At 40.8% G+C, this 24,437-nt stretch overlaps 1 protein-coding gene across 8 annotated transcripts in view; it reads right to left on the bottom strand.

Moving 5' to 3' along the window:
• Window positions 1-24,437, bottom strand: part of eml1 (EMAP like 1) — a 43,601-nt gene that overhangs the window by 13,072 nt on the left and 6,092 nt on the right. The window contains exons 1-8 of one of the 8 annotated variants that reach the window (XM_051958133.1): window positions 13,490-13,632; window positions 9,496-9,678; window positions 9,173-9,226; window positions 6,847-6,985; window positions 4,217-4,264; window positions 2,552-2,680; window positions 2,306-2,334; window positions 640-666 (exon numbers count right to left, since the gene is read on the bottom strand). In XM_051958133.1, the coding sequence (XP_051814093.1) occupies window positions 640-666; window positions 2,306-2,334; window positions 2,552-2,680; window positions 4,217-4,264; window positions 6,847-6,985; window positions 9,173-9,226; window positions 9,496-9,678; window positions 13,490-13,523 (643 nt within the window). In that variant the 5' untranslated portion in view covers window positions 13,524-13,632. Of the gene's footprint in view, window positions 1-639; window positions 667-2,305; window positions 2,335-2,551; window positions 2,681-4,216; window positions 4,265-6,846; window positions 6,986-9,172; window positions 9,227-9,495; window positions 9,679-12,531; window positions 12,556-13,489; window positions 13,633-24,437 lie in introns of those variants that run through there. The other 7 variants (XM_051958254.1, XM_051958104.1, XM_051958050.1 and 4 more) reach the window with 7 other exon arrangements.

A 24,437-nucleotide genomic window follows, 5' to 3' on the forward strand; every position in this document is an offset into this window, starting at 1 on the left:
TGCAAATATTCATTTTGAAGGCAGGGAGACAATAAGAGCAGCAGCAAATCTACTTGCTCTGAACCGAAGGGGGGAATCTCAGAACAGAGGATTTAAAGAGTTCGCAGAAATAACTCAAAGCGACTGCGAGGAAGCGAGTGTCAGTAGTCTTTGTGTTGTTACTATGGTGACAGGGACTAAATGCCTATGAGCGTGAGTGAGGCTGTGAGCAAACAGACCCAAGTCTGGTGAAGCAGCCGCCTCATCTGCGGTTAAACAACAAGTGAACTGCAAACACTGCAATCGCACTCTGACACGGCACTCGGTGGAGGTTAGCCGGGCTGTGTGCATGTTTGTGCGTTAATTAATTCGGTCTCAAAACAATTACAGGGAAGGCAGCTCTCACACACGCTTTGTCAACCCACTGCTGCCCCTGTCTGGACAGCTCTCTGCTCAATGCAAGGGAATCTCAAAAGTTACACCAGTAAAATCTTCGAAAAATCTGCAATATGTATTAAAATATAACAATAAAAGATGAATTTATCCTTTGTTTTGACACTGCAACTTGAAGTTAAAGGTGTTCAGAGGTCTGAACGAATCATCTGCAGTGTCCAGAGAGCTGTGGAGGCCGGGGGGCATTAGGGGGAGGGGGCAGCCTACCTTTGCAGTGGGTCACACGTCGCATCCCTTGTAAAGGCCACAGAGAGACACACAAGCACCAGGTGAGGGGTGGCAAGGCTTCCTCACATCCTGACCTCTGCTAACATGAGCGCAGCTTCTGTCTCTGATGGTAATTCTCCTTAATGTTCGAAATAAATCAATGCTAATTTCCTCTGTGCTCTTATGTGATTACATTTTGACCCTGTAGTTTCCATTTCTCCTCCTTGTTCAGCCAAAAACAAACAAAGAGATCTTTTTTTTTTTCATTTAATACTAAAGTATGCAAAAGTAAATTAACCATTCGGCATGTAATCTCTTCATGTATTGCAGGACAAGCATAAAACTGGCAGAAATTACCACTGCAATTCTCATTTGTATTGGTTAATTGTCGCACAGTGGTAGTTTATGTCCTGCCTGTGCAGCCTTGACAGAGATTATTGATCCAGAATGAATTCAAATGTCCAGTAATTGGTGTGCAGTGCTAACAATTATCCATGTGGCATTTTTTTTCCAACTCTGACATATTTAAAAATCGTTAACAGTCACATGGTAAAAAGTGATAAATTACTGGAGACACTGACTGCATTGAAATATTTATACACAGCTGCTGCACTGAGCTATTCAAAATATACACAGATATCAGGCGAGTCTGTTTAGCTTTGTCTCGTTCTGCATCCTTAATCCAAGAAATTCAGAGCCAGGTGTGTAAACCAAATGGAAAAACAGCAGTTCAATTTACACGAAGATCAATAGCACGCTGGAAATGGAAATTCTAATCAATACTTGTCTCATTTCATATTCGGTGCCATTGTCTTGTTACAATGCATTTCCTGCTTTTCATTCAAAGAATAAACTATGTAGGATTCGGTTCACTTGTCTGGTGCGCAGCAATATAAACTAGAAATTCTATGGAAGGCTTCTAGTGTGTGTTGTCTATGGTGCAGTGTGCAGTGTGTCCCTTACTTTATGGATGACTTCTGAAAAGAGTTTAAGAATCTGCCTCAGAGTTCATGAGCTAATCTGGACAAGGTTATGTTTGCAGATAAAGACAGCTCAATGAAATTCCAGTATTTTAGACTCATTCTAACAGTTAAAGAAGTAATGACTTCTGAATGGGTCTTGTAAACTTCACGCTCATCTCTCTGTAGAGATACAGAAATGGGAACGCTATCTATTCACAGAGAGCAGCCAAATTCTGCTTTATCCTGAACCTCTTCAATAGAAGTGTTAGGGGCAAGGTTTATCAGCTGCTTATAAAAATATTACAATTGACCTTTAACTTCACTGAATTTAAGGAAAAAATACTCAGTTTGTGCGACAATGCAGAGAGAGCTGGTTAAAAAGAAAAGCGGAATGCAAATTTCAATGTGAAGCTGTAGTGATGAGATGGTCTGTTGTGAGTGAATGGATGAGGAGACAAATGAATGTCGAACACTGATATTTCGGACAGAAAATCGCATAGTAAAGTCCTCAGTGCTTCTCTGGGTACAGACAACAGTTCAAGGCACTGACTCATATCATCGTTTTCGAATAATTCTTCATTTTTGCTTTTAATAGATTCTTAAAAATGCATTGAACCGTGACTGACACAGGGAGCCACTGAGCATCCTGGTCTACCAAAGCCCGAAAACTCATAACATCAGACAAAACAGCTGTAAATTCTTACCTGCATTGAACACTGGGTCCCTCTGTTTGCTGCAAAGCAAATGAGTAAACAGACAGCTGTCAATCAGCCTCTCAGCTACAAATAAACCATCTCTACTGTATGTTTTTAAATAAAAGCGCCTCATTAGGAGAGCTATGTGTTTTATGATCCATCAGACTACATAAATGAAATCAAAAACCCAAAATGCATTCAATGTTATAGAGGCAGTATGTGGGGAAAAATGATTCACAATGAGATCTGTGTTACCTGTCACTTTTTTTGCCGCTGGAGTTGCTGCCAGTGGATCCAGCCCGAGTTCGGTTGCCCTTGGAGTCGCCTGAGTCTTTCCGGGTGAGAGTTCCCACATGCTCGTTTGAGTTCGCTCTCCTCACAGTGCTGTGCAGAAAAGGAAGGTGGACAGAGAGAAAGAGTGGGGAGAAGAGAATCACAAGAAATAGGTCATAAAATTACCTGATGCTGCTGCTTTTCTGAAAAATGCCTTCTGGTTAGTTTTTGTCCAGGAAGATGTATTTAATTCATGATTCAGCCCAGCTTTGCCCTCTGGAGATGACAGGCAGCTTTGGGGTGAGTGAGGCAAAAAAGTTAAAAAAAAAAATCTTCCATTGGCAGCAGTTTTAGTGGCACTGAGTAACTTAGAATTGAATTCAGGTTGAATTAATGACGTAAAAAACACCATTCATCAATATTCTGCAGGGTGAATGGTTTTTAAAGTGCTTTTAGTTGCTTTGAGGTAGAGAGGCTGCTTCATCGGGGACAGAGCTGCTCTCACAAGGTCAAGAGTCATGAGTGTTTGAAAACAACATTACACATGTCTTAAGTCTTTGGCAATGAAAGAGGATTGCACAAATTTGTTGCCAGGTGGAGCTGAGGGCCTGTGGGGCCACTGGGATTAGACTGACCACTTCCTAAGATCTGCTGTTGTTGCTCACAGAACTGTGGTCTCCATGAAAACAGGGGGACATCTTCTACAGCACAAATATACCATGTGATGAAAAACTTGAGATTGAACGACTCAAATCCCACCTTTTATGGATATTTAAAAATAATTAGAGTGGTACTCCAGGAGAAAATGGCTGATTCCTGTGTTTATGGTATAGAGAGGGTGGTATCTCTTCAGTTACAGCCTATTCAGGACCTGAAGTATCTTTCTGAGAGATCATATTAACATCTGTGTCATATAACGTCATTCCAAAGCACCACCACCATCTTTTCCACCTAAAAATGCAACAGATTTCCGAATTGTTTTTTTTGAAAAGTTGAAAAATTTGACTATTTCAGAGAATTCAAACTAATCAAAAACCTATTGTTTTCTTTTACTCTGTTTACTCCACTGTGGCGATGAAACTGGAACCTGTTCAGATCTGCATATTGGTGCTGCAGACAGCCTGCCTTTTCACAACAATGAAAAGGCTCCATCAGCAATCCATTGGCCAGTAGGCCGAGTCACCTAATCCACCCCACGGGAGGAAAGTCTATTCAAATCCTAAAACTGGCCGGTGGCTGTTATCCCTTCTGGAGAGCCGGTGTGTGTTTGTTTGGTAAAGAACAGCAAGGGAGAGAGAGAGCAGCAACTGTTTGCTGTGTTATCCCGGGAGGAATCATAGTAATTGGGCCACAGGGCATTGAATTATGTTGTGTGTGTGTGCCAGCACTGATGGGATTGTGACCAAGCTGTATTTTTCGACTAATCCCACACACAGACAGCCAACACCACAAACGCTGCTCCAAAGGTTTAAGCAAACAGTGAAGATGACCGATGAAAGTACTTGTGAAGGAAAATTAAATAAAAATGCCACATTTCATATAATTTTGCAACTGATTTAATTAGTGAAGAGGAAGTCTGGCATGCGTTAGATGCAGCGATGACGTTAGATGGTGACCAGTAATGCAGGAAGTTGGTGCTACTCTCACCTTAGGGGCCGATAGAGAATTCTGGTAGAACGAGACAGAGAGGACAAACTGGACAGATTGGCAGGACATCACATTGTAGGTGGACAAGACATAAAAAGGGTACAACACCACAGTTTAAAAGGACATGTTATTAGTGAGAGAGTCGACATGCAAGACAGGAAAGATGGGAAAGACAAAATACAATGCACAAGGATAAACACTGAGCTGTCACTTCTACTGCTACTTGACGAATTACCAAACGCTTCCTAAATATTAGATTCACTGTGTTTTGCATAGAAATAAGTAGGCTATTCGGAGGAATACTGTGGATTTAACAGATAATTAGACAGCGGGTATTTATTGTCAGATGTCCCGAAAATTGTAAACATTCACTGCAAGTCAAAATCCAAATCTTTATTAAAAATGGCAGCAAAATGGTCGCCTTTGTAGCTCAACAGGTTGAGCAGGCGACCCACAAACACGGTCTATAGTCCCAATGCAGCGGTCATGGGTTCCAGTCTGACACATTGTCATTTACTGCATGTCTTTCTCCCACTCCTTTCTCCATGTTTCCTGTCTCTCCCTTCACTGTGCACTATAACAAAGGCAAAAAAACATCATTTATTTGCAACATTTAGGTCAAATAACATCTGGTTTTAGGGACACTGAAAATTATCCCTATTATTGTATTACACTGATAATATATTTGTTTAAAGTAACTTCAAGGAAGGTCAGAAATGGCACAAGGACCAAGTGATCAGATTTTGTCAGTGATGTTGCTTACAGTCTGGATCCATGGATTAGTTAAAGATTTCTGCAGCATTGCGAGATAGAGGCATGGCGTCACTGTAACCATGACAACAAGTGAACGCTACATCAGCTGCCTGCTGACGATGACATGATTTCAATCCTACTACAAATCCACCGCTGCAGACTTATCGAGACTTATCCTTCGGACACGATACAATGACTGAGCATCCTTGGAGGACTACTGCGCTCTCTGAGTACTTTTCTTGCTGAAGTCTGTGAGGATCTCCATCAATACGACGGTCCAACTTTTAAATCAAGGTTGTGACAATCACTGGTGACAAGAGTTTGTGTCTGCAGCTACAGCCAAAAGACAGGACAGTTGCTCTTTGCAGCAGAAGAGCCCACAGTCTCCAAGACCAAAAAAGGCACGTCACATTTTTTGACCTTCCTCCTTCTATGTCAGCCTTTCAATGTTAAGTTCTACTGAAATCTCAAAGGTATCTGGGGTACAAACATCCTGAACTGTGGTGCGGTGATAAATGGCTGCTCCATTGTGAAAACACACTTGCTCACAGGTGAAATGCTGCCAGTTTTTCACCTGCACCAATACAACCACCTCTCTCCATCTGCCTTACTCACCAGATTTGGAAGATTTTGATCACTGCAATTTCTTTCTTCCCCAAAATGAAATTCAAGACGAAGAGCTGGTCTTTCAACAAAGGGGAGGACATCTAGTTTGTGTCAGGGATGGTTCAGAAGAAGACTCCCAGGAAGTGTTCCAAGTGTGGCAGGAGCACTGGGAGCGGTGTATCGTTGCACAAGTTTAGTACTTCAAAAGACGGCTAAGGCGGCCAAATTTAAATCAGATAGACTTTGGGTTTTCATAACAGACTCTGAACCTCTTCGTCTCCCTTTGTAATAATATATTTGAAATATGAGGAAATGTAAAATTCTAATAAAAGAATCAGTGACCTTTGTGGCATCAAACTTTCTGAAAATGTTTGTAGAGGAGGCTTGGACTAATGGCTTCAGTGCTTCTAAGATTCTGACCAACATGTCTGTCATGAAAAGGGTGTATGAGAAAAGTACAAGTTGTAGAAGAAGTAGAAAAAAATCTTTCTGAAACCTAAATTGATTCAGAGACACTATAAGGAAATAAAGTCTGACTCATGCTTCTTCAGTCTGGAGAGGTTTGTTTACGAATCTTCATACAGGTTTCATGTCTCACTAGCAAGCCTCAAGGTGAGCCATTGGGCATTTTAAAAGCATCACTTCTCAATACTGGAAAACATCATCAAAGTACAAGTAAAAGCACACACATTGAAAAATAATGAAACAACGCCACGGGGGGGGGGGGGGGGGTTTGGACTGGAGCGGGTCCCTGCTGTCTGCAGCGCTTCATCTGATTATGATAATGTCACATGCAGAAAATGGGAAAAGGCTATTGTTCTTCCGGCAGACAAGATTGATAACCTGGCCGCCACATGCATATATAAACACAGACTCCCATCAGGGAAACAGAGTCAATGATGACAATGCTGCGTCTCTGTTTATTAGCCGTGTTAAATGTCAATGGTTTTGGTAGATAAAAGCCAGAAATGTGACATTTTATGGCTGGAAAATGATCTGATACGAGACAGGCAGGAGCGAAAAAATGTTTTCAGATGAATGAAATGTGTAGAGAGAACGATTATAAATATGAGCTTAGAAAGTGGCTGTAAATGTGCCTTTCAAACAGTGTTAATGACGCTGCGAAATCTATTAAATCTGGTGGCTCACACAACAAAAAGTGCCCTAAAAATGTCAGTGCCTCCTTAAATCAATTTAAAACAACAGGGAAGAAATAACAGAAGACAAACGACAATTATGATATTTGCTGGGGTTACATTCATTTTCCTGACCTCTTGTTGGCTGATGTGCTGGTGTCCTTCCTGGATCCAGATCCAGATGGGGAGGGCAGAGTGCCACCGCCTTTCTTTGGTAGGATGGTCCCGTTGTTTACTGTGGGCCGTAACGGCAGGGTGGCAATCATTGGCCTGGCTGGAAGAGAAAGGACAAAACGGCAGGACATGTTCAGGAAAACTGGAACCAGGCAGGCTGAATTACAAGTTATAATATATTCCTAATAACTCATACAATAAAGGAACAAAGCGCTGCAACATCCAGGGAGTGGGCTGCCTTACTCTGTGTATCCAGAGGCAGCAGTTTAATGGACATTAGTATATGTAAAGACAGTCCAACTTTATTTCCTTCAGGATTAATAAAGTATCTATCTATCTATCTATCTATCTATCTATCTATCTATCTATCTATCTATCTATCCATCTATCCATCCATCCATCCATCTATCTATCTGTCTGTCTGTCTGTCTATGTCGTACAGTTCTAAAGTTAAATAAATAGACAGGTAAGCAAATGAAGCACAATGTTGCACTGAAAACTGCAACTTTCCCAAAAAATAGTCATTTTGTCACAATAATTATCACAACAGCCACATAAAAAGCAAACATTTTCTTACTTATTACTTATTCTTATTCGCCTATTTTCATCCAAACAGCTGTTTTTGCCACTTTCTGTGAGAGTAAATGTGCCTTTCCAAGCATATCACAATGTCCAATCCACTTGAATGTGCCCATAAGCCTTGTATTTGTCAGTAAATTATTGTAAAGTATCATTTATTGTTGCAGCTTTAAACAAGTTGTTAAATAAGTGCACAGTGTAACACATCACAAGGATTAGCAAGTCTGGATGACCCTAATTTAATGTTTTTTTTTCTCTCAACTTACTCAGAATTTTGCTGTTTTTAAAGCAACTTTCCATTCAGATGCTATATGTTTGCAAATCATTTGTAAAAGACGAAGTGACAACACAAAAAGTGCATGCATACAAACACACACATCCACACAGGCACACAGCACACATGCCAGTCAGGCAAGAACAGAATAATAAATCCGAGCTGCGGCTTTATCTGCAGTGATAAATATTTAATAGACACTGTTTCATCCAGCAGAGACACACATTCAATCAGGCACACACGCATGCACACTCAGGCCTTACGCACACACTTCCTCTGTTATCTTTCATGTAGTAATTACACAGCAGGGGCAAACCGAGGTTGGTAATTTTGTTAGCATGTTAAAGAAGACGAATGTGTGCATTTCTGCGTGTGTGTCCGTGATTGTACGTAGGCAGTCTGCTGGGTTAGGCTTTTCTGAAGCGGATGATTGTGCTTCAGCGGAGGGGAAGCAGGCTGCTGGTTCCCTGCAGCCAGAAAGCGGAAGAACAAAAAGAGAGAGCAGCACTGAGTCGGAGTCATCCTGCAGCTCAAAATCAGACTGAAACTCCATCCGTCCACCGTCACTCCTGAGACTGAAACTGGCAGCAGCTCAGAATCCTAATCTGCTTCTGCTTCATCACTCGGATGCACATTTTCAGGACAGAACACATGAAGTGAAGTAGATTTTTTTTTGACATGCAGGCTTCATCGGCCTCCAGAGCGAAAATCTGAGAGACGAGCTGAACACATGCAGTATTATTACAAAAATAAAAAGACAACCAGAAATGGGAAAACCTGCCATTAATCACTATTTGATTCCTGCTGCTTTCATATTGTGCTTTTTGAAAACTTGTTGAAGCTTCCACAAATCCGCACAATGATGTTGCTGTCAGACGCATTCAGATATGATATCAGATGGAGAAAACGCAGGTAGAAAGAACAACACAGCGAGCAGTTCAACAAGAATTGTGTCGTTTACTTGTGAGGAAACCTGTTTTGTAGCTGAATTTCATTCTGGACTATTAAGAATAAACTGAGCGAGGCGTTGATTTAAGTCCAGCTTAAGGGAACAGGCTGGAAAGTATGCTTATTCACTTTCATACACAGAGTTACATCATGTCTTTCAGTTGAGAACAAGGCTACAGTCATCAGCAAAATTAGTTTAGCTCAGCACAAAGACTGAAAATAGGAGGAAACAGACAGTCTGATTCTTAACACACAAACCCCTAATTGTTTTTGCGCCGACACAGATTCTCCTCCTTAATAATAAATCCTTCTCCATCCACGTCTTCACACCACAGATCACAGTGCAGTGTGCAGTAGTAACTGTGCATGTTCTGGTGAAATACTACAGTACATACAACAAAATACAAGCAGGGCAGGCAGTGACTGACATGTGCACACGTACACACCAGGCCTGGTTAGTGCAGACGGACTACACAGTCAGCCTACCTGGCTTGCCAACATTGCTGTCTGCTGAGGGGGATTTTCTCATCATAGCAGGCTCTATGCACGTTTAACAACACAACACAGTTCGGGAGACGGGAGAACACGAGGAAGAAGAAATCGACAGGTAGTCAGAGGGAGGCAAAAAGCGGGATTTGCGGGAGACATTATCAGAGATCAAAGTGGAAAAGGAGGCACAGGATTCCTCAGCGTGTTTGCTGGATTGTAAACGGGTGTTACGGCAGAAAACCTGTCGACCCTGTTGCTTGATAATGCAGAAGAAGTGACGGAAGTGTTTTCAAATATGAGGTTTACGGCCCGTGTGTTACCTTTGGTGGGTCCTCTGCGTGACCCCATGGCCTGCTGCTCCTCAGACAGGTTCAGTCTACGAACCACGTCGGCCAGAGCAGATTTGAGCAGCTGGATCTCGTCCTCCTGCATCTGGACCCGCTGCTCCAGGGAGGCGATGCGGTCGGTCACCTCCATACTGCTCGCCGCTGACGCACTGTCATCTGAGGAAACACAGCGAACTTGTGTCAGAAACATGGAAAATGTCAGAAACCTAAAGAGTTAGCTGCACAGTGGTTTGTCACATCAAATCAATTATGAGTCGGTTAGTGCTGAACACTGTGTAATAAGGGGTAATTATTTTAGTTTGTTGCTGACATTGCAGGAAAATGAGGAAGAATGCTTATTCACAGGTGTTTAAATGTTGATATATTTTAGTTTAAGCTTTAAAGGCTATTAAACTTTGACTCATGCACTGGGAAGTTGATTTTTTCAACATATATCAACTTGCCATAGATGTATCTCACATTTTAGACAGCTTGAAAATATATTTTTTTTAAATAGAAGGAGAGAAAAGTGCTATTGGTGCATGTTTGAGCATTTCTGATGTTTTCGAATTCCAGCTTAATCTAGTTTGGAGCATATGCAAATGTTATGTACAGCTTTTTTCTTACTGTTTATGACAATGGTCATTACAAATGTACTTCTGCTGTCATATTATCACCTTTTTTGATAGAACAATAGATTTTATAAAACATATCCTGCCTCTGAACGTCTTTGCTACGGCTCAAGTAATTGGGATCATTGCCAATAAATGCTATGTCAGAAAGAAAAACACAAAACCAGGAATGTAATATTGCTAGAAAACTCCTTCTACAGCCTGAGCTCACTTTTATTCTGATATGCATTCTGTCTCTTTGCCTGTGAAAGCTGTCAGCTTGTAAAATTCAATAAGCCAACTGCCTTTTTAGTTAAAGCTTTATTCATGAGCCTGTTTTTGTCGTCGCTCCTTGCTCTCATTTTAAACTAAGTTAACACATTATTATCACTGCTCCACCTGACACCCATATACAGGCCAAGCACTGGCCACCAGGGTCCACTTCATTAAAGATAACACACACAGACACACACACACACACACACATTGTGCAGGGTCTCCTCCATTAAGACTTTGATGTCACAGCGGTTTGATGAAATATTAATGTAAATCACTGCTGTGTTTTCCCAGCAGACCTGTAATAACAGCCTGATGCATTATGCATTAGAGAGCAGGCATCTGGTGATTAGGCAGATCTGCGAGCTGCGATTTCCGCGGAGAATCTGCATTAGATCCCGACTGCTTGGTAACGTTATGGAAATCTGTAAAAGCTCTTGACCTCTGGAAGAAACATTCTCAAACATTCAAATACAACAGCGCCTCAAACAAGCAGAAATGTGTTTGATTTCAGACAGACTGCTGAGAGCAAAGTGGTGTGAGGAGCCTCTGAGTCTCGACAATAAACAAAAGCTGCTCAGAGGATTCATGACGTCCCTGACCAGAGGATCCCGCCAAATATCCGCTCATAGATCAATAGATTCTGTAGGTTTAAGGGATTTGAAGCATCATAAAAAATTAATTCAGTTCATTTAATAATTTCTGCATTACATATGTTTTTCAATATCACATTATAGGAAAAGTTCAATGCTGATGTGTTGCTGGTCTTAGATAACTAATGATTCATTCAAATGGGGGGTTTTCCTGGCTCAGAATAAGCCTTTGGGGGTTGACTGCACACGACAGGTAGAATGATCGATCCACTTACAGTAAAGGCAATGAGGCTCGGTCACCTTATTTAACTGAAGTCTGTGCATTTTCCTGTTATTTTTGACCATTTGATGAAGAAATGCTGCACTGGTGCTAATTAAAACCTCTCTCTGAAAATCCCTCTATGTGTGAGAAACTATGTCTACAGTTAATCACTAAGTTCTGATAGTAAAAACCACTGTCAAGCCTTAAAAATGTCATTATTGCAACTAATTGTTACGGTAAGTCAAATTTTAATTGTTTGTAAAATGTTGAGTATATTTAGTAGAAAACCAGGTATACACCTAAATCACTTCGCAAATTTAGTGCTCGATATGTACTGTAGTTGTACAATTCCTGAAGTAATGTCATACTTCAGTACTCTCACATTCACTTTTTCGTACTTTTTATGCACCACAAGTATTCATAAGTTTATAATCCCACACGGTCTGATAAAGCCACTAAAATATAATTGGCAAAACATGCAGAAAAAGCAATTTCACAGACTTGTTTATGAGTGGGAAAATTCCATTAGCGAGCAAAATCCACTCCATGTTTGCTGGTTACTTAACAGGATAAGATAGTAAACTGGTGCATTAAGCAGATAGGACACACAGAAGAAAATGGAAATCTGAACACAAGCTCTATAGCTTCACACACCAACACATAAAGGAATCCTCCACTGCTGGATTGTATTTTGCTGGAATCCCTTCAGTCACTCTCACTGATTAAAGCTGTCTGGAGATTTGACGGAAACATCACTTCACACTGAAATAAAACTAGAGTGTACAACCATGTAAGCAGCACTTTAGGACTCCACTTAGACACAGTAGTGCTCTCATCCATCCATTAGCTGTTCCTGCTTTATCTTGTATAGGGTCTTAATGGGGCTGGAGCACAGTCACACCTTCAGCCAAATAAGCAAAGCATTTGAATTGCAAAATAACCTAACATTCATATTGTGCATGGACCCCAGAGGCACCCATACAGACACAAGGAGAATGTGAAAATTCTACACAGAGAGGCCTCAGAAGACCAGCAGGGTCAATGTTACAGCGCAATACAACCAGAACACCAGCAGTGCCGCCGTCAGAACATGCTCAAAATGAAAATTATTTTCAGCAGGCGTTGTCCCATGTTCACATTTCCTAGATGAAAGCAACAGATGACAAGTCAGGACAAGGGATGGACCAATTATCAGCCTGGTTGATTATCACAGTCGATATTTGGCATTTTTCCAGTTATCGTTATCTGTGTTATTATTGGCCAATAATCGATTGATTAAATGCACTACCTCAGATCTGATGCTGCCTCCTCTCTCTCTCTGTTGTCACTCTGGTCTCTGAGCTGTCTCTTAATCAGAGACTGTAAAAACTGAACAAGAAATGCAAAGTAGGAAATTGTCAACCTCATCAATAACACAGTCGAGTAATGAATGACAGGTTCTCTGCTATCACATGCCCTGAAAACATTGCATGTAATGTAAATCGGCTAAAAAAAAAAAAATCGGTCGTTGGCTGTTCTTGATTACCGAGAATCAGTATCGGACCTATAAAAAACAAAAACAAAACATATCGACTGATCCCTTGTCAGGAGATCATGAAGTCAGTCCAATTCATCCTAAGAAAGAGATAAATATCTGACTTCAAGGCAATCATTGCTTCAACATTTTATTTAAAGTAGCAATTTCTGAAAAGACATGGGAACACCAAAGTCATTAGGGTTCATCTTCAGGTAACCATGCATGTCTGTACTACATTTAACTGTAATCTATCATGTGGTTGTTGAGATATTTCAGTCTGAAACAAAGTTCTAGTCGCCTTAACACTGGCAGTGAGAGAGTTAGAAAACATTTTTGTATTATACTTTGAGGTTCAGAAGGTGCAACAAGCTTTTCATGATAACAAAACCAGCTGACAGAGGTATTATTTTTATGCACTGTCCAATATTCTCACTTGCCCACTAAGTGAGAATCCCATAATGAATCCTCTATTCTGCAGAAATGGTGTCAGATGCAAACTGCAGGTGCAGAATTTATTACATTACAGTGGCGGCAGCAACCTACAAGTCCAATAAGAAATACGTCTGCCTCAGTTTATTCTCTCATACATTCACTTACAGAGAGATTCCTGCTCAAAGGAAAAGCTGTCTTGTTTTATAACACAAAATGTCAGTCTCACTTCTTTGCCTCAACACACGCTGACAAAACCTTTTCCACAGATAAAATTGGATCGTAATAACTTTCTGCTCACCTGGGATGATTTCTTTGAGGCGTTTTGTGTTCATATTCACACGCGAATTTGTGCCGCAGAGTGAATATCCACAGATAATGCTTCTATTATCTGTTCAGCATCTGTTGCGGGTCTGTCCCCAGCACTGACACAATGACAGCATGATACCATCAGTCGTCCAAGTACAATGACTGGCTGTCACGGTGGTGGTTCCCTGGTTCTGTGCTAACATCCTCCGTCTGTCACCCTGCTCCCCATTTAAAACATCTGAGGCCAGTTAACGCCCAGTAACACATCAGAATCAGGAAAGGTCAGGAAAATTCTGTGTTTATTTCCACACAGAGGCATGAGTGCTGATGGCGTGACATTGATGTGACCACGCAGCACAGAGTGGATCCGGCTAAATTCGCTCCTGATGTGATGGCTCTCAGCAGCACTGAGGCTCAGGTCACATGCTTCATGCCCAGAGAGTCAGTATCAGTGAGATGTCAATCTTCGTTTAGCAACAAATCCATCACCACACGCAGCCTCGGACACCAGGGTCCCTCTTTCATCCCCACAAAAGCGGCTCACTGTTCCTCACCAATCTCCACTGGGGTTATTCACACCTGTCAGCCGTCCGCTCAAATCACTTCATTCCTGTCAGTCTCCTTCAGCTCCTCCCTTGCTTTCTTTTCTAGCTGAGTTTCATTATCGGGTAAATATGTGGCTGGGGCGCAAATCCTGAGTCCATCTATCTGCTCACCTTAATGCATCTTGACACGCTGCTCCCTATTACCTTCCTCAGCAGGGCCATGTCATCCTGGCAGGATCACCGGCCCTGCTTAAGTGCTTGTCCATCTCTTCAGCTACAGGGAGTCAATGAAGGGCAAAAAGAAAACTGGCACTCTCTGTAGCTCCCTTTTCCTGCTCTAAAACAACCAAACCTGCCCCTGCTTTACTGCTGCACCTTAATTATGAGTCATTTACTGACCTCACTGCCATCAATAATGTACACTTGAGCGTGCACACACACTGCGACCCATTTCCCCTCTTCTGCTCTCTCGGCAACCACAAGGATCAATATGCCAAAGGAGTTAAAAGACTAAAATAGTCCTGGGAAAATGCTTCTGACTGACATGGAGGCAGCAGTCTCACATTCTGAGCTACGCACAGCAACCTCATGTATAAAATATCTTCTGCGGCAGCCCTGTGCTGATCGGAGCTGTCTGGCTTTTTAGCTGACTCACTCCTTCAGTATTCAAATATGTGAGGATATGAATACACACACATATTCACACACACATGCACTTGAGGAATAAAAAAGATGCTGTGAAGGACATTCCCTCCAAAGAAATGGCATCATACCAGCTGTCTCACCATGAGCTTGAGTGCTTATGGGTTCTTTGACAATAACCCAGTGACAAACAGAGTGATTGATGTCTGTTTTCTTTTCACTCAGCAGTGCGGAAGAACCAAACAATAAAGCTAAACTGACTCGATGGAGAGTTTAGCTGCCAGGTTAAGCTGCGTCGCAATGGGAGGTTTTGAAAAGCCGCAATCAGTGATCACAGAAACCCATCCGCAAAAGGTGGCAGGAAACAGCCTGTCACAACATTGTGACAACTGTTCCTGTTTTTCATCCAGAAAGGCAGCGCTGGTATCACCACTGCTGGCACTTCTATCCACTGGCCAGCTGGTTTTAATTTCATAACATGAATGGACACAGCAGGTGGTGCATCGCCATAGCGCTGGCTTAGCCGCTGCAGATTGTGCTTTTAGGAAAACCCATTTCTCCCAAGACCAGTGAGTCACACTTATTGAAGGACTTATCTATAGACTGCTGCTGGCCTCACTAATGGAAGTCTGGACCTAATAATCAAATGGCACTAAGGAATTAAAGCAGGCGGTGATTTAGAGACAGGTGGGGAGAGAGGTAGAGGGGACATGATGGAGTTGAATGAGAGTGAAGGAAGAAAAACCTCATTAATAAAACACAACCTGGGAGGCTCCAGCAGCAGGTCTGAACCGCAGCACTCAAAGGCCTTCATCTCATTTGTATTCTTGGTCAGAGGTCTGGAAAGATTGCCAATAACAATTTAATCAAATTTCCTAGAACTTATAGGCAACAAACATTCAAATTAAAGACAGGATATTCAAAATATATTCGAGTCTAGAGGGGGAAATGTCATTGTTTGTCTGCAGTCAGCTTCACCAGTTTGACCTCTGACCTCTGACACATTAATAAGACAACTCACAGCTCAGCTAGCCCATGTTTATTTCTGATTTCTATAACATATATTAGCATATTCAAACCCCACTGATAATTTACTGAGCAATACAGAATCAAAAGATTTCCAGTTTTGAAAGGGTAACACTTCATAATGTATTGCTATGCTAATATAAGTGGCTGCTGTGACTTTAAGAAGCCCTGATCTCTAGCACTGTTAGCATGCCAGCATTTGCTAATTAGTTCTGAGTAAATGTTACACCTGAAGACGATGGGGATGTTTAGAAGGATTTTGGTCAAATTAAAGTATTGGACCAATTCAATGTTGACCTCACAAAAGCACAAGAGGCAAAAAATTAGAGAAAAAATGCTATTTAATATCTGCAGCAAATTTCATGATAATCCATGCCGTGGCTGTTAAGATTTATAAGCCTCGACCAAAGAAGAAAGACTGGAACTGAGTGACAAAAAGACTAATGCTGCCATCCACAGAGAAATGCTGCAAGGAAGGGTAAAAGGAAAAATAAGAGAATTGCACTTTGCTTGAGTGTACTGCAGTACAAGACAAGAAAAATGTTGGACTTGAAATTGCAGCATTTGTGAAATTATAGTCTGCCTTTCATCCATCAGTGCATGCCAGTATGATGAAAAAAAAACTGCAATTGAGTTAGTGATTGGAAGGAAAAAACAAAAGAGAGAAACGGAGGAGAAAGAGAGAGTTGCTTAAAGTGTCATCAATTCCATGTGCCGGACGACCTGGCAGAGGTGTTTCAGCTGATCAACTGGTTCGGATTAAGGAGACAGACGGCTGGTTTACAAGCCTGCTTCACTGGAGCTTAGAGGCTATAAATAGCTTGAGGTGGATCAGAGAAAGGGAAGCCCTCACAGACAACCCAAGGGAAGATTAAAGAGGAGAACACAGAGAGAGGAAAGGAAGAAGAAACCAGGCAGGGACAGCTTCTCCTCAGCACTAAAAAAAACAAAAACAAGAAAAAACTGACAGATGGAGCTGAGTGTGTGTGAAGGGGTCACAGAGAGTGTGTCTGGGTCAAAGAGGAGCATGAAGAGAAGCACAACGACCCCCACGAGGGATCTCACTGTCCTTGTAAGAGCAAGTTAAAGCTTTCCGTCCTCCCATCAGCCACATCCTTCCTGAGGTCAAACTCGGGTCAAAGAGGAGGCAGCTCCCCCACGCTGCTCCTCTCATCCTCACACTGAGAATGGAAACAGACTGTAAGTGGTGGAGCCAAAACAATGATTTACAACCTGTTATCTGTTGCCTGGTTCAAGTCAGGAAAGGCCAGAGTGCAGGATTAAAAAGGCAACAAACCGAAGCCGCATGATGTCAGTGTTGTGATGTCCACATGTGGAAGAGGCACAGCAGGAAGTGGAATGTAAAACAGGGCATGTTAACTCAAACACATCATGCTACAGTTGCTTTGCTGCTTAATGCAAAAAAGAAAACTTGCACAGCTGTCATTTTCCCTGACTAACCTACAGGAGAAATCTGTCTAGTAGAATACAATTTACTCCAATTTCTTTGTTCTGATACATACCCACATATATTTTTAAACTTTATTAAAAAGACACTGAGTCTGTTGATCTGCAGGCTCCATGTGTACACAGTAAAATGAGCGATCATCAGTAATGAAACACTGAAAAGGAAGATTTGGTTGCATAAGGAAACACATCAGTTCTATGAAAATATTTTGACAACAGAAAGGGTAAATTTGACCAAAAACAGGAACTCTGTTGGCAGTGATTTGCACTGCATGACGCAAAACGACTAATTTGTTTGACCATGTAATCAACACAACAGAGCTCCAAATGACGAGATCAAAGCCAGATCTGAACGACATCCAAAAAGTTTCTTGGACGCCTTTGTCAGGGTTGCATCATATGAAAAAAAAACTGAATCTATTTCTCACAAAAAAGACTGAAATTGCCATTGCCATTTTTAACACTTCACCACACAGCGTTTCCTGATGGATGATGCAGTGATATGCTGTGTACTCACCAGTACACTTCTCCTAACCTGGCAATAGCCAGATTAATAATTGTGTAGTACTTGATAGTACTCCACAATATCAATCTGGGACCGCTCCATGTAAATCCGTTTGGAGGAAAGAGGCACGGATTGGACAATGCAACAGTATATCCTGCCTCTGACAGGTTTGTTTTTAGCCAATCGCGGGATCTTCACAACGAGCGGAGCCAATCTTAGATTAAATTCTTTAATTACAGCCACATTAGCTCCACAAATAAGACACACGGCTTTACCGGAAATGTCAACATACATAAACTCAGCCTCCCATCGCTTTGAAAAGCTCTGTTTTCAGAATCAACTTTTCTTTTCGCCATTGTTCAGTGCTAGCTTTGACGTTACAATAGGGTTGCAGACAATAACAGACGCTTGACTTAAATGACGCGGAAATGACGCTTCATATCGTCGGGCCATTCATAACAATCAATGTAAAATAATCTCGCAGGCCGGATGTAATTGTATTACGGGCCGATATGGCCCGTGGGCCTTGAGTTTGACACATGTGCTCTAGAGTCTTTCTGAGACAGAGTCCAAATAAAAGACTGAAATAAAAACCAAAAAGACCCAGATAATGGTCAAAAAAGGAATAAAAAGTATAAAGATGTGGCCCACTGAGGCAGAATAACTCCGTCTTAACTCAGACTGTATACACTAATATCCCAACACTCTGTTTTACAAAACACACACACACTTCTACACACTCTCCTCTGTCAGACGTGGAGTGTGCACGGTGTGGCAGAGGGATTATGTTGGATATGTGCAGCAGATCTTGCTGAATTCTAGTGATCCTTAAACTCAGGGGGTTTGAGCTTAGCAGAGGGCTGGATTTGTATTCTCTCTCTCTGTTTCCCTCTAACTTCTTTCACCTCTCTCACCATTTGTCTGCCGTCCTCTCATGAAACTGTCGTGGGATGGATTCTTGAAACAAGGCAGGAAGTAAATTGTGAGTAGGAGTGGAGAAAGTGAGACTAAAGGATTATGCTTAAAGAGGGCTTGGCAGTACCATGTTTTTATGGTCTGAGTCCATTATTTATCCTCGGTTACTCTGTGTTGTTCACGCTTTAAGAAAAAAACACGAGCATGAAGCGTCTGAAAGGTTGCTGAAATGTCACCAGTTTTGCAGGAATTTGGTCACAAATTAAGATGTTAGAGGAAAAGCTGGGATCAGCCAACCATCGTCAGAGAACCATGAATGTCCATGTTGTTCAGATACTCAATCATTCTGTGTTGAATGTAGTTTATCTAAAGATAGATCTTTAATTAAACCTGCTGTAATGATGATCTGATAGTGGCCTAATTAAGAATCTATAAAACTGAGATTCTTTTCTTTCATTTTGGTATTTACTGAATAAAGCTGAATCATAGTGCAACAGCTACACACTTTGTTCTTCCCATGCTTTCAGAAAAAAAGCTGGTCATAAAACTTTTATTCAGCTGTATTCAGACAAGTGGTAGGAACATGCTGTATACTGTATGAACCTGAGTTGAACTTTACTCAAGTCCTTCTCTGATTAAGAGCGACTACATGCCAGAAATGATGATGAGGAATCCATTATAACTATTAGAACATCACAAGAAATCCACATGGCAGAAACTGGGAACTTGGCACCGAAAATACCTTATATACTTTATGTAATATATGGACATAAGATCGGTATTTACCAAGTCTAAAGAAGTAGAGAAGCCACTGATATCCATAGGAATTAAAGAGCAACATCACGCCTGGAAAATATTTCACAGAGCATCAATCAATCAATGAAATCATCAAATATAATTGAGTTCACAGAACATATTTCACTCTTGCAGATTGCACAGAAGGGGGTTTCCACTCTGATATTTGTTGGCAAAGCAAACAAGATAAGACTTTTTATCATGAGCTACAGGTTTGCACAAAATCCTTCTGTTACTCAGTCCCTGGGAATCACAGTTTATTGTGTCTCAGTAATGTGGCTTGTAAATTACGCCTGACCCTAAAACAACAAGTAAGTGTTAACAACATGACAGCTGAAGTACCGACAGAAGCGATTTGGAAAGATCAGCTAAGAGAGAAACTGTGGCTTTAAACATTCTAGCTGAACTAGTCTTTCTGAAGCTTTTAAGGAGAGAAAATAATAGCAGAAGTTAAAAATAACTGAGATGTACTCCTGAAGCAACATAAATGACCCATGTTCCCTGAATTTATTACTATGTTGGTTTGATGGCTTAAATTAGATTTTAATTTGCTTAGTGTTGTCATTTTTCTCATGTCTTGTCATTTTGTTTCTTGTTTTTTTTCGTTTTGTGTGTCTATTTTGTCTCGCTTGTGTTTTTGTCTTATTTTTGTCATTTTGCATTTTGCTTTATTCGTTTTTTAGTGTATCGTTTTTGTTGTTTTTGTCTATTTTTAGTCAATTTGTTTCTTACTTGTCATTTTTTGTCTCGTTTGTGTCATTTGTCCAATTTTTTGTTGTTTTCATTCATTTTTTGTCACTTTGTCACTTCTCTATCCATTTTTTTATCTCCTTTTTGTTTTGTTTTGTGTCGTTTGTCTCATTATTTGTCATTTTGTTCCTCGTTTTTGTCATTTTGTGTAATATTTCATCTTGTTTTTGTCCTTTATTGTCTAACGTTTGTGATTTTGATCACAAAGTAAAATACTATATCGTTCACTTCCAGATACCTGTGACTAAATGTTTTGTGCCTTTCTAGACACACTGATCTGTAGGTTGTGATGTGTAAATGATATACTGAGGCATTATATTGTTGAAATCGAATTTGTTTCTTTAAAAAAATCAGGTTGTTTGTAATATTTTGTAAAAAGCCAATTCTTTAAAGGTGAAGCTTTTTTGCAGTAAAACAAAGGAAAAATTTGGAGTAGTGGTTATCGATAGGTAACTCTGCTCTGATTTTACTGGTCCGGCCCAGTTGAGATCAAACTGGGCTGAAAGTGGCCCCTGAACTAAAATGAATTTGACACCTCTGATATACATTAAGCCTTGCTTGGAGTGACTTCAACAACTCTAAAAAAAACAACATGCTAAACTTGATATTACCCCCTCCATCCAAATCTGAATTCAGAAAGACGTAATAAACAGAAACTGAAGAAAGACATCCTTTTTATTTCCGTGACTTTCAGGGAACGAAACCGACCGCAGAAACACTAAGTCATGCTTGGCAGCAGCTCCAGGTTCTGACACAAGCCTCTTTCTCAGTCTCAACCTTTCTCCACATAAAACAGGGCTTTGTTCCCCAGTAACAAACAACCAGGAAGGAACAGGAGGCGGGACACTTGTTCCATCCACTGTGTGTGTGTGTTTGTGTGTGTTGCTCCATCCAGTAACAGTGTTGTTATGGGAAACCAGATTTCCACGGTGTGAAAATGGTCTCACACACATACAGAGACACTGCAGCAGAGAATGTGAGCCAGAGTCGCCACACTGAACATCGGCCAATCGTATATCTGCCATCTGGAAGAGAGAGGACGTACACTGGCACTGCTGGCAGCTGATAGCATCATTACACAACGAAACCGAACAGAAAATATCACAAATGGATTTCTGTGTTAAATGAGAGTTTCATTTTCTCTGAGTTTCATTTTCACTGTGTTGCTATCCTTGAATCTCCCACTGCTTTGTATCTGTAATGTTCAATGCCTGCAGTGTTGCTTTATAATGGTTTACTTTCTACTCAAGCCGACGCAGCTGCTTCTGTATGCAGTCATTTCTAATAAACACAGCTTTGATATCACCTGGAAACCTGAGCCTCTCGCATCCCGCCGAGTTTAGCTCGAGCGAGCAATGAGCCCAGCAAGGCCACATTATTAAACTTTCTCACTGCCGTCACAGTGAGCAGGTGTCAAGCCAAGCAGACTACAAGATGTATTTCTGTACAGTTCGGCTTTATTCTGTCATCAAGTGAAATGTTTCCTACATCTGAGTAGAAACATGCAGTTCAGTGGGCTGGAAACAGATTTGTTTCTGACTGTAAGTTTGGAAAAACAAGCTGTTCTGGACAAGTGAAATACGCTTTGCTTAAAGTCTTCCAAGTTTTCTGAAAAAGACAGATAATATATAAGCACTTGTGACTTCTCAATTTCAGTTCTGGTTGATTTAAATAGTTATGGGAAGTTTGAGAAGTCTGCAGGATCATTTGAATTCTTGTCATTGCTCAGTGATTGGACCAATTAGCTTTTCACTGTAAATGGTCAGTGGTGGGTGTTCACAAGTGTTGAATTTTCACATAAGGTGTTTACTCTTTGATCCTTGAGAGAAAAATGGGTCACTTCTTGTTGAGGTTTATGATGAAAGATTTCTGAAATCAAGCACCACTCTACACTCTAACTGCCCTAAAACTACAAGAAAAGCATTTGATGTTATTAGGAACAAAACAAAATGGCATCTAACAGCAAAACTGCACCGCCAATCGAGGGGAAAACAACTTTTATAATCATGTCTGTCGCCTCTCCTCTCATCTCTGCACCTGTGTTCTTGATTAATCTATTTTTAATGGAATTTCTAATGGGATTCTCCTCTTTTTCCCTGCCCATCTGTTCCAGACCGGCTGAATGCACGCAACGGGAGGAAACACACTCGCACACAGCGCTGAGGCTTTCCCCTCAGTTCTCCATTAACAGCAGATGTAAGAGACCAATTAGGGTGCTGAGCCTCCTCGGGGAGCTGCACCACGGGCACCAAGAGGTTAATTATATCTGTTCACATCACAACTGGCCAACGTGTAGCAATGAGGAGCGGCCAAATCGATGGGCCGTGACTCCAGCTCACTGGGAACAATATGCTGATAGACATAATTACCATAAACACAATCACAGTTATTGAATTTATCTTCATTTAATCTTAAAAGGCTTGGTGACGTACTACAGGATTAATAGTCAGATTTATGCACAGATACGCGTGTGTGCACATGAATGCAGATACACATACCGGTGCACACACAGATGATCTGCAATGGAAATCATTTGCATACTAATTTGAATTTAAAGACCTGTAAAATTCAAGAATGCATAATTGAATCCCTTGTTTCCTGGCTTGTGTCTCTCTGATTGGACGGACTAGCTTTAGCGATACTTTTAGCATCAACCCCAGACTAAAAATAATGCCATCTCTTTGGGATTCTGCTGACTTGGGTGATTTATTACTGGTCGCCCTCCCCCCACAGGTAGGAGTGGACGCTCGGTTGAGCACATTTAGTGTTACAGTGCAGAGCGGAAGCTTTCTACTTTCTGTTGGAGCACACGAGTCTGTTTCTGGCTCCTTTGTGGTATTTTTCTGCATCCATGACATACTGTTCAAGGACTCATGCTGCGCCTGCGTGTCTCCTCTCCTGACCTTGTGATAACACACACACACACACACACACACACACACACACACACACACACACACACACACACACACACACACACACACACAGAGTCAACTTGCAGATAGGCACATTTAAAGTCCTACAAATCCACGTGCACATACATAACCATAAAATGTATCTGTATTTCATGTGTCACAGTCATTCTGTACACACACAGGCGGAGTCAGTGTGTATATTTAGCACAGGAACTCACACACTCCTGCTTTACATGCCTGATTGTTTTAGTAGGTCACGAGATGAGGCTGCTTGAATGTGTGTCAGTGGAGGAAAAAGACAAGAGAGGAGGAGAGAGGAAATACTCAGATCAAAACAGAACGACATCCACTGCCTGGTGGCTCACAGAGAGGACGTTTACACTGATCAGGCAAATAAACTCAAATCTGAGTAACTGAAGAGAAACAATATGCCTGAATAAAAATAATACAAAGCATAAATCAAAGTCATATATTATTTATACCTGGACTGTGATTAGCTTTTTTTTTTCCAGAAGAAGGACAGAAAGTACTGATAATCATACTGATAAAAAGATTATATTTGATACATTGTGATTTTAATTATTTGCTTGACACATCTCTTACAATAGTGAATGAAGCTGCATTCTGCTCTGAGAAACATAAATAGCAAAGGTGTTTTTTTGTTTGGTTTAAAGGCTTTTAAGGTTCAAATATAAATAATCAATATTAACTTGAGCCAAAAAAAATGCACCAATAATTGCTAATAAATATTATAAATGTGAGATAATCTAACCCTCTGAACCATTCATCAAAGCCAGAAACTGTAAAAACAGAAAGAATCATTAGATTTCAACAGTCCTTGAGGTACTCATCTGTCATGAGCCATTCCTTTCAAAAATATGCAAATCTAACCTTAAAATCTTGATATTTCTTCACTTTATCATATCATATCTGATTCAATACCTTCCCAAAAACAAACTATTAGTGTTTACCCGATTCTGTAAAAAAAAAAAAAAAAAAAACAGAACTGTGGTACAACTGTGAAACCACTAGTGGCTCTGCTATGACCAACAGTTATGTGACAAACTGTCAGGGACTTCATTTTGGCTGATCTGCAGGCTGTGTTTCCAGAGAGAATATTGAATTTTTTAAAAATCTAAGTAGTAAAACATGTATAATATATGCAGAGCCACTTTTTTTTCCAGCACTGGTGACATCTGTGGGAAAATGTTAGACATGTTATTTCCAGGTAATTAAACATTTGGTAAAGTATCAAAGAAATTTCACTTAATCAACAGATAAATTATTGTATATAATTATAGTATTTTTGTTGCTGATTATGAACATGAGTCATACTAATAGTTACACAGTTTCATTCAGTTTTAATCTCGTGTTGTTGCT

The sequence above is a fragment of the Acanthochromis polyacanthus genome, chromosome 1 (assembly GCF_021347895.1).
Source record: "Acanthochromis polyacanthus isolate Apoly-LR-REF ecotype Palm Island chromosome 1, KAUST_Apoly_ChrSc, whole genome shotgun sequence".
Taxonomy (NCBI): Eukaryota; Metazoa; Chordata; class Actinopteri; family Pomacentridae; genus Acanthochromis; species Acanthochromis polyacanthus.